The 23901-nt window shown below is 39.0% G+C and overlaps 1 protein-coding gene across 1 annotated transcript in view; it reads right to left on the bottom strand.

Moving 5' to 3' along the window:
• The window catches only part of LOC311612392 (membrane cofactor protein-like), a 135191-nt gene that overhangs the window by 86807 nt on the left and 24483 nt on the right, over positions 1–23901 (bottom strand). The window contains exons 8-10 of the mRNA XM_084865296.1: positions 14148–14233; positions 13317–13514; positions 11391–11573 (exon numbers count right to left, since the gene is read on the bottom strand). Coding sequence (XP_084721422.1) covers positions 11391–11573; positions 13317–13514; positions 14148–14233 — 467 coding nt within the window. The remainder of the gene's footprint in view (positions 1–11390; positions 11574–13316; positions 13515–14147; positions 14234–23901) is intronic.

Consider the following 23901-nt stretch of genomic DNA (forward strand, 5'->3'; position numbering starts at 1 on the left):
TTTGTCCCACCAACTGTATACATAGGTTCCACTCTCTACTTCCTTACCAACATGTCTTTGTTTACTTTTTGAATATAGTCATCCTGAATGGTGTGATGTGGTATCTCCTTGTGGTTTTGATTTGCATTTTCATGATGATTAGTGATATTCAGCATATTTTCATGTCTGTTGGCCATAAGTATGTCTTCTTAGGAATATGTCTTTTAATGCCCACTGCCCATTTTCAAAATGGTGATTTAATTTTTTTATTGCTGACACTATCACAGATGTCTTCCATTTTCCTCATCTTTCCCCCCCTCCATCCAGACTCCACTCTCCCCCTTTCCCTCTGGCCCTAACTACATATTTTTTTGTGTGTCCCTGTGCTACATGTTGAAATGATAATGTTTTGGAAATACGGGGTTAAAGAAAATATTGAAGTTCATTTAGGGGAAAAAAAAGTGGTAGAAGCAACCTCTGAGTAGCTTGTGAGTGCCGGACAGTGCTGGTAGGCTAGTTGGAGCCAGGCAGGCACATGTCAGGATGGAAGAGCTCCGGTCAGGGATACCTTGTTCATACTGCTTACTCCTTTTATTCGGACCCAAAATGGGCTCCAGGGAGCATGGTTGAGAACACACTGCAGCCATCTTGCTGGTGGGCCAAAGCACCCAGAGAGCGCTCCCCCATCGCCTTATCGAGGTGGAGGGCAATGTGTACGATGGAGCTTACCTGCACCTCCTCTCAAAGATTCCCTGCGGACTCGGGAGAGCCCCTGTGGTTGCCCATTTCTCTACTTGGCCTCCTCCTTTCGTTTGTTCTTCAGAAGCTGTTCAATCAGCCCTCAGTTGCCTCTCAGGAGTTACTGCTCTCTATATAGGTGCATATTTTGATGTGCTTGTGGGTGGAGTGGAGTTTAACATCCACCTATACCACATTTTGTACCGTATTTTTCGGACCATAAGACGCACTTTTTTCCCCCCAGAAGTGGGGGGAAAAAGTCCCTGTGTCTTATGGTCCAAATATAGCCTACACATATACTTTAAAAAAAAAAGTTTTTTTACTTGCCCGGCTCTGTGTGGTCTCTGTGTGCTTGCCCGGCTCTAAAATGGTTCTAAATGCTGCTGTTTACTTTACAGGGTTGATTACATGTGTTTATGACTGTGATGTTGGGTTTTAATGCACGTAAAATATTTTAGGACACTATTTGTTTCAGAATCTTTTTTTCTTCATTTCCCTTCTCTAAAAACTGGTGCGTCTTATGGTCCGAAAAATACGGTACCTCCTCACTATTTTGTACTTTGGCATGAAGTCTGTAGAAGGGCAATTGTGTTCCCAAATCATCACAAATACAAGTTTATATCAAATCCATTTTGTGCAAATTTTAACAGCAATTTGGGATTATCTGTGCATGGTGTCCTGCTTCCAGAGTTATACCTACAAATGGGGAGAAAATTGCATGCATTTTATAGTTCTGAAAAGAGGTTTCTAAGGCAACCACAACCAATTTGCAGGAAGTGGGAGAAACAAAGACTATGAACATTAAACAGCACATAGAATCCTACCTAATAAAAGAGAAACATGCAAATTGACTGCACCTTCACTACACGCACAAGCCATGCCCACCACCCAATCAGGGCGAGTTTGCAAATTAACCCAATCAAGATGGCAGTTAATTTGCATGTCCAGGCTAGAGCGAAGACTGAAAACAACATAGAAAGAAGCCAAGCGCTGCAGAAGGGAGTGAAGCTGTGGAGAAGCAAGCAAGTAGGGCTGGAGAGAAGGGAGGAAAGCAGGCGGGGCAGCGACCACAGCAGGAAGCTCTATTGCAGGAATCTTCCTGCAACAGGCCTCTAACATATAATACACACACACACACACACACACACACAAATACATGCACGACTAAGTGACTGTTACGACCAGTTAACAGAATGACCAGTTGACCAGTTGCTATGACACGCACTGACCACCAGGGGGCAGGTGCTCAATGGTGGTCAGTGTGATCCCACAGCCAACCTCCCATGGTCCTTTCCCTGAGCTGCCAGCCCCAATTGGGACCGGCCAAGATGTCCTGATTGGCCCCCATTGATGGCAAGGGTAAGGGATCCAACCTGTGCACACATCTGTGCACCGGGCCTCTAGTATAATATAAACTTTTAATTTTTAAAAAAGAAAGCAAGGCAAAACTAAGTATTATAACAAATACCTTTAAGAAATCTTTAGGAGTCTTTAAAAATCTATCTTAAGCAAGATAAAAATTGGCCTATAAACTTCATTGTATTTCCTCATATTGAAAGTATATTGACACATCAATAATAGTCTTCACCCTAGTTACTCGAATTGTAGTCCAGGCCCAGCATCATCATCACCTAGAGCTCATCAGAAATGGAATCTCAGATCAGTTATGGTACTGAACACTGAATCTGGGGATACAGCACTCAAGATACTTATTCAGTTTTAAAAGAGCCATTAATTGATAGCTTGAATGTTGGATTCAAACTTGTTTAAGAAACTAAGTATTCTGATGCAATGTTTTAAACAAAGAAGTGATGGATACAATGCTCTATTGTTTTGCTTTCCTTAGGAGTTATTTTTACATGAACCTTTTAGAAAAGACCCCACAGTATGTCAGGTCAACTGGCCACAAACTTCAGGACCCTGCAGTGAGTCTCACACCAGTGAGACCTCAGACGACCTTACCATAGGAGCAGGGACCCTGAGCACATCCACAACAGCTTATACAATGAAGGTGGGGATGAGACACATAGACAACTGTAAGGCGACTCTACCCATGAGTGGAAAAATTACATTCAAGATCCAACTACCCCAGGATAACTCAAGCAAGGGACTTTCCTAGAATACCCAGCGAGACTGCACCACTGGATCCCACAAAACACATACTACATAGGACCACCCACCCACCCAAATCTGGGTCACATAACAGTTTGATCTAAGACATAGAAACAAATACAATGAGACAGCAAAAATGGGGAAACAAAGAAACAATCACCAAACGAAAGAAAAGAAAGATCACCAGAAAAGAAACTAAATAAAATGAAGGCAAGTAACTTGTCAGGGACAGAATTCAGAGTAATAGTTATAAGGATGCTCAAATGTCTGGATAACAAATACATGCAACTCAATGAGAATTATAAGGAGTTGAATGAGAAATTCAACAACAGGAGTAAAAATCAAGAAGAAATGAAGAATGACATAGTGGCAACAAAGAACACAACAGAAGGTTTCAACAGTGGAGTAGGAGAAAGAGGATTGAATCAGTGAGTTAGAAGACAAGGTAGATAAAACAGCCAAGTACAGCAGCAAGTAGAAAAAAAACATTGATAAGCAGGAGAGTTGAAGGGAGCCTTGGGACAACATGAAATTAAACAACAGCCACATAATAAGGGTGACATAAGGATATAAAGCTGAGCAAGTATTAAAAAACCTGTTTGAAGAAATAATGACAGAAAACTTTCCTGACTTGGGAAAGAAAAAGTCACACAAAAAGCACAGAGAGTCCCAATCCAGATGAACCAAAAAAAAAAAAAAAAAAAAAAACAAACAAAAAAAAAAACCGGTATCAAGACACATCAATTAAATTGGCCAACATAAAAAAGAAAGAACATAAAGGCTGCAAGAGAGAGAGAAAGTTCCTACAAATTAACTCAGGCCAGAAGGAAATGGAATGAAGTATACAAAACGATGCAAAACAAGGGACTGAAACCAAGAATAATCTATCCAGCAAGGCTATTATTCAAAATTGAAGGTGAAATCAGGAGCTGTGCAGAAGAAAAAAAAAAAAAAAAAAAAAAAGAGTAAGGGAGTTTATTACCACTGAGCCAGCAATGCAAGAAATGCTAAAGAAACTGCTGTAAAAATGAGAAATAGAAAGGGAAGAAGGAACACAGGCATAAAGAATGAAAATAGCAATGAACAAATACTTATCAATAAAGGTAAATTGGATTAAATGCTCCAATCAAAAAACACAGGGTAGCTAAATGGGTAAGAAAACATGACCCATGTCTATGCTATCTACAAGAGACCCACCTCAGAACAGAGAACTCACACAGACTGAATGTGAAGGGATAAAAAAAAAAAAAAAAAACCCAAAAAACACTCTTCAGGCAAATAGAAATGAGAAAAAAGCTGGGGTAGTAATATTTATATCTGACAAAAAAAGACCTCAAAGTGAAGGCCATAACAAGAGATAATGAAGGCCACTGTATAATACTAAAGGGAGCAATACAAGAGAATATAACTCTGGTAAACATATATGCACTTAATACAGAAGAATTGAAATACATAAAAAAAAAAAAACTTCTGTAAGATATCGAGGGAGAGAGCGACAGGAATACAATCAGAGTAGAAGACTTTAATACCCATTGACATCATTGGATAAATCTTCTAAACAAAAAACTTAATAAGGAAACAGCAATCCTAAATGGCTCACTAGATCAGATGAAACTGACACCTTCAGAACATTTCACCCCAAAGCTATGGAATATATATTCTCCTCAAGTACACGTGGGACATTTTCAAAGATAGACGACTTATTGGAACACATAAGTCTCTACAAATACAAGAAGACTGAAATCATACCAAGCATCCTCTGAGATCACAATGCATAAAATTCAAAATCAACTACAATAAAAACACTAAAAAATAATCAAACATTGATGCTAAATAGCATGCTATTAAACAATTAATGGGTTACCAAAGAGATCAAAGAAGAAATAAAAAAACAACCTAGAAAAAAAATGACAATGAAAACAAAACAATCCAAAATCTATGGGACACAGTGAAAGCAATCCTGAGAGGGAACTTCATAGCATTCCATCCTTACCTCAAAAAAAACCCCCCAAAAACAAAAACTTGTTGTAACTTATCTAACCCTACAACTTAAAGAGTTACAAAGATAGCAACAAGAAAAGCCCAGAACAAGTAGAAGAAAGGAAATAATAAAGATCAGAATGAAAATAAGTGATATAGACACCAAAAAAAAAACAAACAAAAAAACAATATAAAGATCAATAAAACTAAGAGCTGATTCTTTAAAAGGATAAACAAGGTTGATGAACCCTCTGACAGACTAACCAAGAAACAGAGAGAGAGGACCCAAATAAACAAAATCAGAAACAAAAGAGGTTAAGTAACAATGAACTCCACAGAGATACAAAGGATCTGAAAAAATAAATGAACAACTGTATTCCAACAAACTGGACATCCTTGACCAAATGGACATATTCCTAGAAAAATATAATCATCCAAAACTCAATCAGGAAGCATCAGAAAACCTGTATTATCCAATAACTACTGATGAAATTAAAGCAGTAATAAAAAACAAACAAACAAACAAACAAAAACTCCCAGTAAACAAAAGCCCTGGTCTAGGTATCTTTACAGAGGAGTTCTACGAAACATTCAAAGAAGAACTAACACCTGTCCTCCTCAAACTATACCAAAAAATTCAAGAGGAAGGAACACTTCAAGCTCTTTCTATGAAGTCAGCATTACTCTAATCCCAAAATCAGATAAAGACACTACCAAGAAAGAGAATTATAGGCTAATATCCCTGATGAACATAGATGTTAAATCTTCAACAAAATTCTAGCAAGTTGGATCTAGCAATACATTAGAAAGATCAAACACCATAACCAAGTGGGATTTATTCCAGGGATGGAAGGCTGATACAATATGCACATATCAATAAATGTGATACATTACATAAACAAAGATAAAAACCACATAATCATATCAATTGATACAGGAAAAATATTTGACAAAATTCAACGCCTATTTTTGATAAAAACTCTTAGTAAAATGGGAATAGAGTGATCAGACCTTAACATAATAAAAGCCTTATATGTCAAACCTACAGCCAACATCATACTCAATGGGCAAAAACTAAAACCATTTCCCCTAAGAATAGAAACAAGACAGGGATGCCCACTTTCATCACTTTTGTTTGACATTGTACTGGAAGTGATAAGACAAGAACAAGAAATAAAATGCATCCAAATTAGAAAAAAGGAAGTAAAACTCATTATTCACAGATGATCTGACATTATACACAGAAAACCCTAAAGATTCCATCAAGCCCTAACCAGTTTGGATCAGTGGATAGAGTGTCAGCAGCCTGCGGACTGAGGGGTCCCAGGTTCGATTCCAGTAAAGGCCATATACCTTGGTTACGCACATCCCCACTAGGGGGCATGCAGGAGGCAGCTGATCAGTATTTCTCATTGATCTTTCTAACTCCCTCTCCCTCTCCCTATCTCTCTGAAAAAAATCAATAAAATATATATATTTTTAAAAAGATTCCATCAAAAATCTACTCAATTAAATGAATTTGGAATATAGTATGATATAAAATCCAGAAATCCATGACATTTTTATACACCAATAATGAACTCTCAAAAATAGAAACTAAACAATCCCATTTACCATTGCAACAAAAAAAATTAAGATACTTAGGAATAAACTTAACCAAGGAGGTAAAAGACCTATACTCCAAGAATGACAGGACACTGAATAAAGAATAGAGTAAGATATATACAAGTGGAGGAATATCTTCATGGATTGGTAGAATCAACATCATTAAAATGGCCATACTGCCAAAACTGGTTTGTCACAGTGGATAGAGCTTTGGCCTGCGGACTGAAGGGTCCCGGGTTCGATTCTGGTCAAGGGCATGTACTGTGGTTGTGGGCAAATCCCCGATGGGGGGTGTGCAGGAGGCAGCTGATCGATGTTTCTCTCTCATCGGTGTTTCTAACTCTCTATCTCTCTCTCTTCCTGTCTGTAAAAACAAAAACAAAAACAAAAAAACCCAAGACATCCAGTGCTGCCAGAGGCACGGAAAGACCCACACCCCATGCCCACCCTCGATACAGAACTCAGCAAACAAGTCTCATGAATTACCTACAATAAACCAAGAACAAGTGAAATGTAACTGGAAACTTATCACCAAGATGAACTGATGAACCTAAAGATAGATATAGAGACAGTAAAGCAACAAGCAGACTTTCAAATTACAGCAGGGAGGGTAGGGAGATCTGGGGGAGATAACAGATCAACCGAAGGACTTGTATACATGCATATAAGTACAACCAATGGATAAAAACACTGGGGAGGGAGGATATGTATTGGGGGGGGGGGGCAATGTTAAAATATGTACACAAGTAATAATTTAATTAAAAAATGTAAAAAAAAAAAATAACAACAACAACAAAAAAATGGCCATACAACCCAAAACAATTTATAGATTCAATGCAATTTCTATTAAAATATCAATGGCATATTTCACAGACCTAGAACAAATATTCCAAATATTTATATGGCATTTAAAAAAAAAAAAAAAAAAAAAAGACCCCAAAGAGCCATAGCAATCTTGAGAAAGAACAACAAAGTTGAAGGGATCGATCATAAGACCAAATGTCAGGTTATACTACAAAGACACTATATTCAAAACAGCCTGGTATTGGCACAAGAACAGACATATAGAACAATGGAAAAAAACAGAGAACCCAGAAATCAACCCAAGTCAATTAATATTTGACAAAGGAGGCAAGAGCATACAATGGAGTCAAGAGTGTCTCTTTAATAAATGGTGCTGGGAAAATTGGGCAGGTACATGCAAAAAGATGAAACTAAACCACCAACTTAACACCATATACAAAAATAAACTCAAAATGGATAAAAGACTTAAATTTCAATAGTGAAATCATAAAAATCCTAGAAGAAACCATGCGGCAGGAGGATCTCAGACAACTCTTGTATCAATATGTTTACAGATATCGCAATGGAAGCTAAGGACAATGGAAACTAAGGAGAAAACAAATAAATGGGACTACATCAAAATAAAAAGCTTCTGCACAGCAAAAGAAACCATCAACAAAACAATAAAAGAGCCCACTGCATGGGTGAACATTTTTGCCAATGGTACATCCAATAAGAGGTTAACCTGCAAAATTTATAGGGAACTCATACAACTTAACAAAAGGAAGATTAACAAGCCAATTAAAAAGTGGGAAAAGGATCTAAACAGATACTTCTACAAAATAGACATACAGAAGGGGAAAAGGCATATGAAAAAATGCTCCAAGTCCCTAATCATTGGAGAGATGCAAATCAAAACGACAATGATATGTTGATATGTTGATGATAGCCATTGTGACAGGCGTGAGGTATTACCTCATTGTCGTTTTGATTTGCATCTCTCCAATGATTAGTGATTTGGAGCATTTTTTGGTGAGGTTGTGGAGAAAAGGAAACCCTAGAAGAATGCTGGTGTGAATGCAGACTGGTCAGCCTCTGTAGAAAACAGTATGGAATTTCCTCAAAAAAATTAAAAATGGAACTCTAATTTGACCCAGTAATTCCACTTCTAGGAAGATATCCTAAGAAATCAGAGACACTCATCAGAAATAATATATGCACCGCTATGTTCATAGCAGCGCAATTTATAATGGCTAAGATTTGAAAACGGTCTAAGTGCCCATCAGCAGATGGGAGGATTAAAAAACTGTGGTATGTCTATTCAATGGAATAGTATGCAGATATACGAAGGAGAGCTTTTACTATTTGCAACATCATGGATGGACCTGGACAGCATTATGCCCAGTGAAATAAGCCAGTCAGAGGAAGATAAGTATCACATGATATCACTCATATGTGGAATCTAATGAACAACACAAACTGATAAACAAAAATAGACCCAGAGACACAGAAGCATCGAACAGACTGTCAAACTTCAGAGAGAAGGCAACAGGGGTTGCGGGGGGGAGGGGGGGAGGCGGTAAGGAAGAAATCAACCAGTGAACTCACATGCGTATACGCGTAACCCATGGACACAGACAATAGGGTGGTGAAGGCGGGCAGTTGGGGGTAGCAATGGGGGGAAAGGTGAGACATATGTGATACTTTCAACAATAAAGATTAAAATAAAATTAAACTTTTGTTTTTAATTTTCCTTATAGGTATATAGCTGAAGCAGCTCTACACAAATTTCTCTTGTTACAATGATAGTATAATTCGCTGTAAATATTTTTAGTAAAGAAATGCAATTCTGATGGCACAGTCATGTAGGCACACTGAAAAAAATATGCATGCAATACAGAGTGTAATCACAAGCTACACAAAAGTAGGTCAAGAGTGCAGGCACGAATATGTTCAAGAAACGTGCTTTAAGTTACCCTTTCCTCTTCTTGTGACGATACAGAACTCAGCAAACAAGTCTCATGAATTGCCTACAATAAACCAAGAACAAGTGAAATGTAACTGGAAACTAATCACCAAGATTCAAAACCTAGCAGGAGAAATTAATGTTCAGAGGGCAGAAAATGCTACTTTATTTAAGCACATTGCCCTGGCTATACATTTATATTCTTTCTGGATTCTTCCTTCACTAAGTGCAAATCTCTGGAATCACTTAGTCCACAGCAAGCAGAGAAGAGTCCTTTCCTAATTAACAAAGATGCCGAAAGCATATTTGGGATGGATATTTGGGACTAATCATCTTGGAAAAACATGTATTATTTAGGATTTGTTACTTAAGTGGACATATCCTATCCTATATAATAAAAGTCTAATATGCAAATTGTCCCATAGGCAGTCACTCATCTTTGGACAGGGAGTTCAACTGGGAGCTCAACTGCTTACTATGATGTGCGCTGCCCACCGGGGGTGGCACAGAACACGGCAGGCATCAGCGATGCAACATACACTAATATGTATTGTGCTTAATGTTCTTAATAAGTAATTATTTTTAAAACTTTTCAAGGATAATTCCAATATAATGCAATAGCAACAGCCATTCCCACCTGAAGAAAAGCTATGTGAGGGTCTTTCAAAATGTAAAAGCACCGACCCAGGCTAATGCTCTTCCCACTACTGCCCCGGCCTCTTGTTTCAGATGAAACCAAAGAGAAGCCAGAGAAAGCAGCACTGAAATCAGAAAGACACCTCCTCCCACCGCATGAAAATAACCTCTCAGGTCTTAGGCCAAGTGGCTGATGACAGTCCCTGCAACAAGTCCTCCATTCCATTCCAGTACCTAAGTTTTTCCCTCTATTTCAGTTACTATGAAATTTAGTTTCTATTCCCAAGTGAAAATGCTAGTGAAGCCCTGGCCAGGTGGATAGACATAGACATTTTCCCATATACCAAAGGTTGCAGGTTCACCTCCTAGTCAGGGCACATACTTAGGAGGTAGGTTTGACCCATGGCTGGCTTGCATTTGGGAGGCAACCAATTCATATCTCTCTCTCCCTCTCTCTCTCTCTCTCTCTCTCTCTCTCTCTCAAATCAATAAACATATCCTCAGGCGAGAATTAAAAAAAAAGGGGGGGGGCCAGTAAAGGCAAAAAGAATAATTATATGAGATGAGAGTGGAGGGTAGTAACAATTCGGATCTTGTTCTAGAGACACCGCCCGAAAGCACCAGTGTGAAATTGCACTAGAAAAGGAATGAAACTGTTTGCAGCCCAGGAAATTAAACTTTGTCCTGGATCAGGAAGACACCATATAAAGGTGTCACTGGATAGATCGCTTTTAAAATGGAAGAAATACCAACGGTGATGAAAGAAAACAAACACTTTAAAGAACAGAAGCCATGGGTCTCCTTGTTCACTGACTTACTGCAGTGATGCTGTTAGGGCATACAGCTGCCTTTAAGAACTTCCTGTAAGCCACATACTGTGCTAAATGCTTGAACGGATCCCACTTAACGGTTCCTACCATCCAGGGAGGAAGGTATTGAACAATCTTACTTATAGAAAAACACATTTAAAGTTTTTGTAATGTGCCAAGTTAACAGCTGTTTCTAGCTGAGGAGCATGGCAAATAAGTTTAGAATCATTACGTAGAACAACTAGAATGGCTGTAAATACGTGCTTCGTTCTTTCGTTACTAAAATGGGTGAATGAGTGTATGAAAAAATATCTGGGAATTGAAATGATTTCGAAAAATCACCAGGAATTTAAAAAGTTTTGAAAGTGGAAGCAGGATGTTACTAAACCTGAAGGACTCAAAATCGGAGTTGTGGTACTGGGAGGATAGAAGTCACCACTGAAAAAGAAAATAACTTCCACTGGATTAACCACTTAGGAATTATGGTCTTTTCATTCTAAAATTATTTAGATGTAAATACTCATGCTTCAACTTTCTTACAAGATGGCCGCTATACAGTTTTACACATAAAGTCAAAGAAAACAAATTTATAACCTGTGTGATATACAAAACGTGCCAACACTGTGAAAATACACAAATAACAACAGCAGAATTCTTTGTGACTTTGTGTCATGTTAAGACATAAGAGATACTAAAACTGCTTCACTTCAATTACTCTGCCATTTATATTTCAAAGAAATAAAACCCAAACAGGACAAGAAAGTAGAAGACACCCTTTGTACCTTTAACACAGCGAGGCTTCTCGGGTACCCAGGCGGCATTAGCTTCACAGACAATTTTGGGGCTGCCTTCAAGGAAATAGCCCTCGTTGCATTCAAATTCAATCTCTGCTTTGTAGTAAAATTTTGTTCCAAATTCTGTCACAAGCTTTTCATTAGGGACTGATGGAAATTCACATCTGACCACTGAAACGTGAAGAAATTTCAGAATTAATGGAAAGCTGTTTTAGCCTCGGAGAGAAAACCTAGTGCAAGGTAGTCATTTCCACTGTGAACCGGCAAGGAATGGAAGGCAGGATATTAATCTTCTTTAAAAAAAAAACAAACACTTTATTTTTGCAATTTAATTCCAGGTAAATAGATTTCACGCAGTCCAATCATCTTTTCTCACTTAGAACAAACTGTCATTAGGTGTACTAGCTTTCCTACATTGTCCCCCCATTAATGACAGGTTTTGAGAAAGGTCTGCCTACCAGATACAATTTCCTAGTAAGTTCAAACGGAGCCTTTTGATGCTCTTCAGCCCAAGGGCTTTGTTAAAATTTCATGCTGACACAGAGTACAGTGCCCTACTTTACATCATATACGTTTACTTAAATCATCATAGATCTAAATACAAAATAGGTAAAAAATAAGACTTTTACTAGAAAATATAGAAAGTATTTGTGACCTAGACTAAGATTTCTTAAATACAACCCTAAAAGCATGATATTTTAAAAGAAAAAAATTCTTAAAAACTCAACATTTCTGTTCTCATAAGACAGTTATAAGATAAATATGAGCCATAGACTTGAAGGAGATAGTTGCAAAGCACATGTGTATACATCTCTGAAAACAAATAGGATCCATTTTTTAAAAAATGGACAAAATGTTTGAATAGGCGACCCCAGACAGCGGTTCTTAACCTGTGAAAGGGTTGTGACCCCTTTCACAGGGGTCGCTTAAGACCATTGGAAAACACATTACGATTCATAATTGTAGTAAAATTACAGATATGAAGTAGCAACGGAAATAGTTTTATGGTTGGGGGTCACCACAACATGAGGAACTTTATTAAAGGGTCTCAGAATTAGGTAGTTTGAGAACCACTACTCTAAGGCCATCAACATTGTTTTTAAAGTACAGGCATATGTCAAAGATATAGCAAGTTTGGTATCAATCCACAGCAATAAAATGAGTATCACCGTAATGCAAGGCATAATCTATTTGCTGTTGAGGGTCTTGCCTTCAATTTCTAAAAACAAAATATCTGTGAAATGCAATAAATCAAAGTGCTATTAAACAAGGTATGCTAGCCGAAACCAGTTTGGCTCAGTAGATATAGCGTCAGTCTGCGGACTGAAAGGTCCCAGGTTCGATTCCGGTCAAGGGCATGTACATTGATTGTGGGCACATCCCCAGTAGGGGGTGTGCAGGAGGCAGCTGGTAGATGTTTCTCTCTCATCGACGTTTCTAGCTCTGTATCCCTCTTCCTTCCTCTCTGTGGAAAATCAATAAAATATATTTATAAAAACAAAAAAAACCCCACAAGGTATGCTTGATGTTTGGTCCAGAGTTCATCAATTGTATTGGTGAGAAACTTAAGTCTTTTATAACTTACCATTTTTTCCTACTCTGTACTCTTAGACTTCTTGCAACACCAAATAAATCTGTTATATTTAAACAAATGTGTGTTGAGTTTTTTGATCCTTGGAAGAAGAAGAAAAATCTCAACTCATGCATCTACATAGTAATTCACAATGCAGTATAAGTTAGAATGCCAAGAATACGTACGGTGAAGAGTGGGGAATGCTAAAAGTAAAATTAGTTTCTATTCAATTTTACCTTTTAAAAATTAAACTGGAAAACAATTTAACAGGGTGAGGGAACATATGTGGCTATTCTGTTTACTTATTAGTCAAGTGAAGAAATAAATAAAAATATTATTACCTTTACACTCAGGAGGGTCACTACTCCATTTGTCTTGCCCAGAACATCTCAGTGTCCTATTTCCAACAAGGGAATATGGATCTGATCCACCGGAAGGCTTACAGCTGTAAATGACTACTTCATTATATTCAAATGTATCCTTGTGGCTATTGGTGAATTCTCCATTTTGTATTTGTGGAGGTGGTTTACACAAAATCTCTTAAAAAGAGAAAAAAAAGAGTACAGGAAAGGCAAAAAAAAAGATAAAAGATAAAAAAGATTAAGACATCATTGTAATGCCTTATCAACTGCCTTCAATAAATCTATTAACATATAATTTCTACAATCTAGCTGAATATTCAATATCATTTGAAACACAGTTTCTTTGAAAAAATAAACTATGATCTTTTTCATCCATAAGAGTATGTAATGCAATTTGGCAAAGGTACAGATGGTGTGTTAATGCAACAGCCCAAATCCTGGGGTCTACACTGAAGTCACATATTAAGTTTGCAAACACGTAAAACAATACCACTATACTCACTGTTTTATCCACTGAGCCAAATCAGCTAGGGCTTATTCTCGCTTTTTTGAAAATCTTGGTTTTCCTTAAAAAATATGTTGCATACACTAATATGTATTGCGATTAATGTTCTTAATAAGTAATTATTTTTAAAACTTTTCAAGGATAATTCCAATATAATGGAATAGCAATAGCTATATCCCACCTGAAGAAAAGCTATATGTGTGTGAGTATGTGTGTGGTTTTTTTTTTAATTTAAAGCATAAAGTCAAACCAAGGCCTAAAGGTTTGAGAAGTACTGATCTAAATTCTAAAGACACTATACTTACTGTTACACTGTGGGGGGTCACCACTCCAATCAACATCATTTCCATAAAGTTCACAATATAGAAATGAATTTCCAACTAAGCTATAACTAAGTAAGAAGAAAAAAAGATTACTATTGTGCTGTTTGTTTAACCAGTTGACATAATGCATATAATAATGAAGAAAAATTTTACATGGTTGTTTTTCTGCACTATAGTAGCTTGAGGGAAAAGTTTCTTAAATAGTCAAAAATGAAAGTACTAACTAAATCTATAATTTAATGAAAGAGAGAGTTGCTGCATTTGAGCACACACTGACCTACAGCAAATTATCTACCCACTAGAGGCCCGGTGTATGAAATCCATGCATGGGGATGGCGGTGATGGCGAGGGGGTTCCCTCAGCCCGACCTGCACCCTCTCTAATCTGGGACTCCTCGGGGGATGTTGACTGCTGATTTAGACTTGATCCCCTAAACTGGCAGTCAGACATCCCTCTTGCAACCCAGGACCACTGGCTCCTAACTGCTCACCTGTGCCTACCTGCCCAATCGGCCTTAACCATTCTGCCTGCCTGCCTGATTGCCCCTAACAACTCTTCCTGCCTGCCTGATTGCCCCTAACCACTCTGCTAGTCTGCCTGATGCCCCAAACTGCTCCCCTGCCTGCTTGATCAACCCTAACTGCTCCCCTACCTGCCCTATTGCCCCTAACTACCTCTGCCTGCCTGCACAATCACTCCTAACCACCACTGCCCGCCTACCTGAAGCTCCTAACTGCTTTCTTGCTGGCCTGATCGCCCCTAAGTGATCTCCCCTGCCAGCTTGATTGCCCCTAATTGCTCTCCCCTGCCAGCCTGATCGCCCCTAATTGCTCTTTCTGCCAGCCTTATCTCCCCTAACCACTTTGTCTGCCTGGCCCTTTCCTTCCTTGGAAAACAAAATCAACTCCTCTCTCTGCATCTATTCTTTCACAGTTGTGAATTCTTTCATAGTCCAGGTTTCTGGCGAAATCCTAACCAAATGAATACAATGTGAATATCAATTCAGAGATGGAAAACCTAAAAGGAAATCAAAAGGCAAATTTTTAATTGAAAAGTACATTAACTTAAATAAAAAAAATCACAACAGGAATTAAAGGTAGTTTTTAGCAGCCAGAAAAATGATTCAGGGAACCTGAAGAAAGGCCAATGGAAATTATTGAGTCTGAAGAACAGAAAAAAGAAAGAATGAAGACAAGTGAAGAGAGCCTATGAGACCGGTGGGAAATCGATAAGCAGATCACATATGCACTGTGGGCCTCTCAAAAAGAGAAGACAGACAGGAGGGGGCAAAGAAAATATTTGAAGAACACTAGCTGAAAGTTTCCCAAATTTGATGGAAGACAGATATAAATATTCAGAAACCTCAAGAAACTCTAAGATGAACTAAAGAGACCCAAAGTAAGAAATGTAATGATTGAACTTTCAAAAGCCAGTGACAGAATTTGAAACGCTGTTGAGAGAGAAGTGAATCATCAGGTACAAGGGACTCTAAATAAGAATATCAGCAAATTTCTCATCAGAGTCTTGGAGGCTAGAGGACAGTGTACTGACAGACTCAAAGTGATTTTAAAAAAAAGAAAAAAGCCATCTCCCAAATCTTCAATATAGCAAAACTGTGCTGAAACATGAGGGAGATATTAAGGTTTCTTCAGAAATAAAAGCTGAGAGAGTTGTTACCATTAGACCTTGCCTGCAAAAAATACTAAAGGGAGTTCTGAAAGGTGAAATTAAAGAAAGTAACCCAAAGGCAAATGAATAAATAAGCATTTCACTGCAGGCACATACACAGGCATTTATCTAAGCCAGTATTATTGTAACAATAGTTTATACCTATAATTTTTGTTTTCTGTGTGTTTTAAGAGAAAAATCCTTTAAGGAAGATAAATACATAACTGTGGAGGCTAGTATTACAATTATTAGTGTAGAGTTAGTATCACATTAACAACCAAAGCTGGTGGGGATAGAGTTGTAGAGGTGCAGTTTTTACAATTTATTGAAATTAAGTTGGTATAAATTCAAATTAGAATACTTTAATGGTAGGATTTTCAATACAAAATGTGCATGATAACCACAAACCCTATAAAATGGACAATATATAAATAGTAAAGAAATTTTGGCATTTCACTATAACAATCTACTAAACAGGAAAGGAGGATTAAAAAGCTCTGAGGCACGAAGAAAACCAGTAGTATAATCATAGAAAACCATCCTTCCTGACAATAATCCTTTTATATTTAAAATGATTATATTCTCCAATCTAAAGACAGACATTGGCAGAATAGGTAAACACAAAGGATCCTAGAACTATATGCTGACTACAAGACTCACTTAAAATGCAAACACACAAATTTAGTAAAAGAATGGAGAAATATATTCCATGCACATAGTGATCCAAAGAGAGCAGAGGTGCTACACTAATTCATACAAAATAGACTTTAAATCAAGACAAAAAAGGTTACAAGATTATAAACATTTATGTGTATAATGACAGGCCTTCAAAATACATGAATCAAAAACTAACAGAACCGAAGGATGAAATATACATTTCTACATAATAGGCATTTTTCGGTAATAGACTTCAATACCCAAATTATAATAATGAAACAACCAGACAGAAAGTAAATAAAAAAACAGTGGATTTTGTCCTGGCTGGTGTGGCTCAATTGGTTAAGCTGTCCCACACACCAAAAGGTAACAGGTTCGATTCCTGATTAGGGCACATACCTAGGTTGCAGGTGTGTATGGGAGACAATCAATTGATGTTCTCTCTCTCATCAATATCTCTGTCTCTATCACTCTCTCTAGAATAAATATTAAACAACAACAAGACAATAAACTTCAACAATATTATAAACAATAGATTTCACAGACACAGACACTCTACCCAACAACAGAACACATAGGGTCAGGTTCAAATGAGACATTTTCCAGGACAGACCATACTTTAGGTTAATAATAGAAATTAACTTTTAAATAAGTTAACTAAAGACATCATTAGTAATATAATTACATTAGCATTAAATAATCAATAGTTTTTTTAAAAATAGATATCAATTTGTATCTTCTGACAACACGAGATGAAGTTATAAATCAATATCACAAGGTAGATTAGAAAATTCACAAAACTGTGAAACCTGGGCAAAACACTTTTTAAAAAATATATATATTTTATTGATTTTTTTTACAGAGAGGAAGAGAGAGAGATAGAGAGTCAGAAACATCGATGAGAGAGAATCATCGACCAGCTGCTTCCTGCACACCTCCTACCAGGGATGTGCCCGCAACCAAGGTACATGCCCTTGACCAGAATCAAACCCAGCACCCTTCAGTCTGCAGGTGAATGCTCTATCCACTGAGCAAAACCGGTTTTGGCAGGCAAAACACTTTTAAAAAACCATTGGATCAACTAAGAAATCATAAGAGAAATTATAAATTCCTTACAGATGAATGGAAATGAAAACATCCCCAAACTTGTGAGGCAGCAAAAACAGTGCCAAGGGGGGAATTCAGAGCTATAAAAGTTTAAGAACTTTTCATAAGAAATGAATTCTGAGCCCTTGCCGGTGTGGTTCAGGTTGGTTGAGCTGCCCTGGCCACTGCAAGGTTGCCACTTTGATTCCTGATCAGGATACTAACCCAGGTTGTGGGTTCAATCCCCAGAGGCAATGGATCAAAGTTTCTCTCTTACACATCAATACCTCTCTCTCTCTCTCTCTCTCTCTCTCTCTCTCTCCCCTCCCTTTCTCTCAAAAATCAATGATCTAGAACTGGTGAGGAATCAGTAATCTCTCTCTCTCTCTCTCTCTCTCTCTCTCTCTCTCCTCCCTTTCTGTCTCTCAAAAATCAATGAAAACATGTGTTTTATTAAAAATATATATTTTATTGATTTTTTACAGAGAGGAAGGGAGAGGGAGGGAGAGTTAGAAACATCAATGAGAGAGAAACATCAGCTGCCTCCTGCACACTGCCCACTGGGTATGTGCCTGAAACCAAGGTACATGTCCTTGACTGAAATCAAACCTGGGACCCTTGAGTCCGCAGGCTGATCCTCTATCTGCTGACCCAAACCAGCTAGGGCAGAAAACATGTTTTTTTAAAAAGTGAGATCTGAAATAAACAACCTAACTTCACAATTTAAGAAACTAGAAAAAGAACTAAACCCAAAGCTAGCATAAGGAATAAAGTAATAAAGATTAGAGCAGAAATAAAGAAGAGAAAAACATTGGGGGAAATGAATGAAACCCAAAGTTGGGTTTTTGAACTGATAAACCTTTAGCTAGAGAGACTAATTAAAAAAAAGGAAAGACCCAAATTACTAAAATCAGAAATGAAAACTGGGGACATTAGTATAAATTATACAGAAATATAAAATGTTATCTAAGAATACTATGAACAATATTTATGCCAACAAATTAAGTAACTTAGGCAAAATAAGAAAAATTCCTGAAAACACAAGACCTACCAAGACTAAATCATACAGATAAAGAAATCTATGACGATCTAGAACTAGTAAGGAATCAGTAATCAAACATCTCCTAATAAAAAACCTGATGATTTCATGATGAATTCTACCAATATTTAAAAAAACAACAACACTAACTCAAATTCTTCTCAAAGGTTTTTTTAAAATGTTTTTAAAATTTAAGAGGATGGAAGTCTCTGAACTTATTCTATGAAACCAACATTGTTGTGATAACAAAGCTAGTCAGACACGATAAAAGAATGATAGGCACATATCCCTTATGAACCTACATGTAAAATTCCTCAATGAAAGAGTAGCAAACAGAATTGAACAGCATATTAAAAGTATTATTCACTATGACCAATTTATTCCTGGGATGCAAGGATGGCTCAACATATAAAAATTAATTAATGTAATATGGCACATCAATAGAATAAAGAAGGAAAAACTAATGGTCAGCTCTGTTGATGCAATAAAAAAATACTTGACAAAATGTAACACTCTTTCATGTTAAACATAATCTATAAATCAGGAAAAGAATGAAACTACCTCAAGGTGATAAACACCATACATGAAAAATCCATAGCAAACATCATTCTCAATGGTAAAAAGCTGAAAGATTTCCCTCTAAGATAAGGAACAATACAAGCATACCTGCTTTTACTACTTCTATTCAAACCACTACTGGAAGCTTTTCCAGAGCAATTAGACAAGAAAAACAAATAAACAAAAGGCATCAAAATAGGCTAGGAAGAGGTAAAATTACCAATGTTTGCAGATAGTATGATATTATATGTATAAAATCTAAAGATTACAAACACATACACAGTTCCTGTTAGAACTAATAAATGAACTCAGTCCCTAAATTAATATAAAAAATCAGTTGCATTTTATAGTGTATTAAACTTACTCCATAATGCATGTTTTTCATAAATTACCAATATCCCAAATACATAATAATATATACAAATCCTAGGTCATAAAGACCAGTAATGACCAAGGCACAACCAACTGGAAGTCAGACCAGCAATCAGTGCTGGGTTGCAGGCACAAGTGCCCCAGCACTGACTGCTGAGGGGCTGTGAATCAGGGCCAGAGAGAGGCCTGAAGAGAGAAGCAGGGACTGATCCATTGCCTCTTTGGCAGCTTTTGATCAGCACTTGCCTCTCTCTTTCACTCCCAGTTTGACCAGCAACTGCGCCTGCATTTCTCTCCAGGCCTCCATCAGTGCCACCTTTCTGATCAGGCCCCATTGATAGGCCCAGAAAAGCTGACTGGCATAGAAACTGACCAATTTGAACCAAATCTGGGTCAACTATGAGTAGCCAATGGCTGCCTAGGAGGCAGAGCCTCTGAAGCTGACTGGCATAGAAACCAACCAATCAGAGACAAATGGGCCAGCAGAGGCGGGCAGTTGCAGGGGAGGGCCATTGGAAAAGAAATCAGGCTGGCAGGTAAGGCAGTTGGAGGCAACCAGGCTGGCAACGGGAGGGCAGTTAGGGACAGATCAGGTTGGCAGGGGAGAGCAGCTGAAGGCAAGATCAGGCCGGCAGGGGAGGGGACTTGGGGATAACTAGGCTTGCAGGGGAGGGCAGTTGGGGGTGAGATCAGGCCAGTAGGGAAGGGCAGTTGGGGTTAACCAAGCAGGCAGGGGAGGGCAGTTGGGGACAAGATAAGGCAGGCAGAGGTAGTTGGGGACAAAATCAGGCCAGCAGGGGAGAGCAGTTGGGGGTGAGATCAGGTCAGCAGGGGAGGGCAGTTAGGGGCGATCGGGAGGGCAGGCAGAGGCAGGTAGGGTCATCAGGCAGGTAGGTAGAGGGGTAGGGGCAATCAGGCAGGCAGGAAGAGGCAGTTAGGGATGATCAGGCAGGCAGGCAGGTGAATGGTTAGGACCTGGCAGTCCCAGATTTCGAGAGAGATGAGAGAGATGTGTGACTGCCAGTTTAGGCCTGATCCCCGTTTGGGCCTAAACTGTCAGTTGGACATCCCCCAAAGGTTCCCCAGTTGGAGAGGGTGCAGGCTGGGCTGAGGAACCCCCTCTCCATGCACAAATTTCATGCACTGGGCCACTAGTACTATTATAAAAGCCCCATGGAACAAAGGCTACTACTAAATGCTCAGTACCTCTTTTTGAGATCTTCACTCCTTTGAAGCAGTCTCAAAAAGAAGGCTTTTCGCTAAGAGATCTTGGGCAACATTATGCTCCGGACTAACCAGGTCTTTTGTCTGATTAATATCTGACAGAGTTATCCTATATAATAAAAGCCTAATATGCTAAGTGTTCGGTCAACCTGTCAGCTGTTTGATCAAATCGTAATATGCTAATGACATGCTAAGGTCACTCAGCCATTTGCTACAATGTACACTGACCACCAAGGAGCAGATGCTCCAACTAGTAGGTTAGCTTGTTAGTGGGGTATGGCTGATAGGGCCTGAGCGAGATGGCCCAGACATGTCCTGGAGCCCTCCCGTGATGGCTGGCCAACCTCCTACGTCCCTCCCCAGCCCTAATCATACGCTGGTGGGGTCCCTCAGGTTGGTTTGCACCCTCTCGAAATCTGGGACCCCTTAGGGGATTTCAGAGAGCCAGTTTTGGCCCATTTTTGCAGGCCAGGCCTAGGGACCCCCTTGGTGCACAAACTCATGCACTGGGCCTCTGGTCTCAATATAAGATTATTTTTGGCTGGCAATTCTATCTCCCATTTCTATAAGCCCACCATCAACTCTGAAAGTTGGCTATTTTAAGTAGGGTGCACCTTGTTGTCAAGGATAAAGTCACCATGATTAGTACATTTTTAATGCTAATGGTAGGCTTATTATTATATACTAGAGCACACATGTCAAACACAAGGCCCGCGGGCCAAATCCGGCCCGCTGGCCAAATCCGGCCCGCCAGGCCTTGCAATGTGGCCCGCACCGCGCTGTTATCACTGCACTCTGCTGCGTTCCATCACAATGACGCGTGGTGACATAGGAGACTTGTGGTCTCGCCGGCCGCCTCGCTGGCCGCAGTACTTGCTATCTATTACGCATGCACATAGATAACAAGTCATGCGAGATTCAGGAGGCGTGACCTATAGTCCGGCATCCGATGTGGTTGTGCGGGTGACAGAGCAGAGGAGAGAGTGAGTGTGCGGGCATAAAAAATACACAGCAGAAGCTGCCAGTTCCTGGCATAAAGTGCAGGCATAAAAATCGCAACAGAATCTGCTATCTGTACCCAGCCAGGCATTTATTGACTGACTTTTTTTTTTCTCCACTCCATCTGCCAAATCAAGCTATCCCTGTGCAGTTTTCAACTTTTTCCTTCTAACGCAGATTTCTAATATACTACATCTTTTACTACCAATATTGATCCCAAAATATCCAGGAAAAGAAAAGTTGATGGTGAAGGCAGACAATTTAATGACAAATGGGAAAATGAATACATGTTTTTGCTTAGAGAGGGCAAACCAGTGTGTATATTGTGTTATGAGACAGTGTCGGTGATGAAAGAGCACAATATACGTCGTCATTTTGATACCAAACATAATGCTAAGTATGGCAAATATACTTTGGAAGAAAATCATAAAATTGTTAAAGAACTAAAAGGCAAACTACAATCACAGCAGCAAATGTTTACAAAGGCTACAGCGAAAAATGATGCTGCAGTGAAAGCAAGCTTTATAGTGGCTGAAGAAATTGCCCGTACTTCAAGGTGTTTTTCAGAGGGTGCCTTTTTGAAGCAATGCATGCTAAAAGTGTGTGAGCAAGTATGCCCAGACCAGATACAGAGTTTTCAAAATGTCAGTTTGTTAAGAAACACCATTGCAGATAGAGTTCAAGAACTCTCAGGAAATCTATCATCACAGCTGGCCAAACAGGCATGCAGTTATCTCGCTTTTTCACTTGCTATCGATGAAAGCACAGACAACACTGATACAGCGCAGCTGTTCATCTTTATAGTACGTGCTACGAAGACCGACCTCTCTGTCACTGAGGAACTTTTGGATGTAGCTGCCATGCATGGGACGACGACTGGTAGAGATATATTTGAGGCTGTGGAGAAATCTATAAATAATTTTAAATTACCCTGGGAAAAGTTGGTGGGGCTAACTACCGATGGCGCACCTTCAATGTGCGGAGAAAAGAAAGGCTTGGTTGGACTAATGAAGGAAAGAATGCAAAAAAGTCACTGCCACACACCCTTGATTACTTATCACTGCATTATCCACCAAGAGGCTATGTGTGGAAAAGTTCTGGACATGAATGACATAATGACCACAGTCATTAAAACTATTAACTTTATACGGGCACGTGGCCTGAATCATTGCCAGTTCCAGCAGTTTTTACAGGAGGTGGGTGCAGAGCATGGAGACGTGCCATACCACACAGAAGTAAGATGGCTGAGCAAGAGCGCAGTCCTCAAAAGATTTTTTGAGCTCAGAGAACAAATTGCTCTTTTCATGGAAAGTAAAGGAAAGCCCTTGCCTGAACTGTCGGATCCCGCCTGGCTATGTGATTTTGCTATGATGTGTGACATATGTGAGTATCTCGCCCAACTGAATCTGAAGCTGCAGGAACGCAAACAAGTCATCACGAAGATGTCTGACATGATCACAGCATTCCAGCGTAAACTTTAACTATGGAAGTCCCAACTGGAACAGGACTATCTTGCCCACTTTCCCGTTTGTTTGAGTATCTCAACCACTATTTCTGGTACTTTTCCTTGCAGTCGGCTGGCTACCAAAGTTAGCCGTTTACTAAGTGAATTTGAGCGGCGCTTCTCTGACTTTAGAACACAGCACTCAGGCTTTGACATCTTTGCCAATCCTTTTACAGTTGATGTCAACAATGTGCCCCATCACCTTCAGATGGAGATAATCGAGCTTCAGTCTGACAGTGGCCTGAAATCAAGATTTCAGGATGTTGAAATTGAGGACTTCCACCCTCTACTGCCCCCTGACTCAATGCCAGAGCTCCGACTTCATGCTGCCCGTATTCTATCCATGTTCGGGAGCACCTATCTTTGTGAACAGATGTTTTCAATAATGAATCTGAACAAAAACAAGCACAGATCACGCATTACCAATGACAACCTCCATGCTGTTTTGTGGGTTGCTACAGCCCAAGAAATAAAACCGAACATTGACTCATTGATCCAGGGAAAACGGTCTCAGACATCTAGCCAGAAAACAAAACAATGAGCATTTAGGTACATTCCAATATTACTGTTTTGCTTGATACCAATATTACTGTTTTGCTTGATAGCATGTGAGTTGGTTAACAGCACTG

Source organism: Pipistrellus hanaki (assembly GCF_964339955.1).
Source record: "Pipistrellus hanaki genome assembly, chromosome: 18".
Lineage (NCBI taxonomy): Eukaryota > Metazoa > Chordata > Mammalia > Chiroptera > Vespertilionidae > Pipistrellus > Pipistrellus hanaki.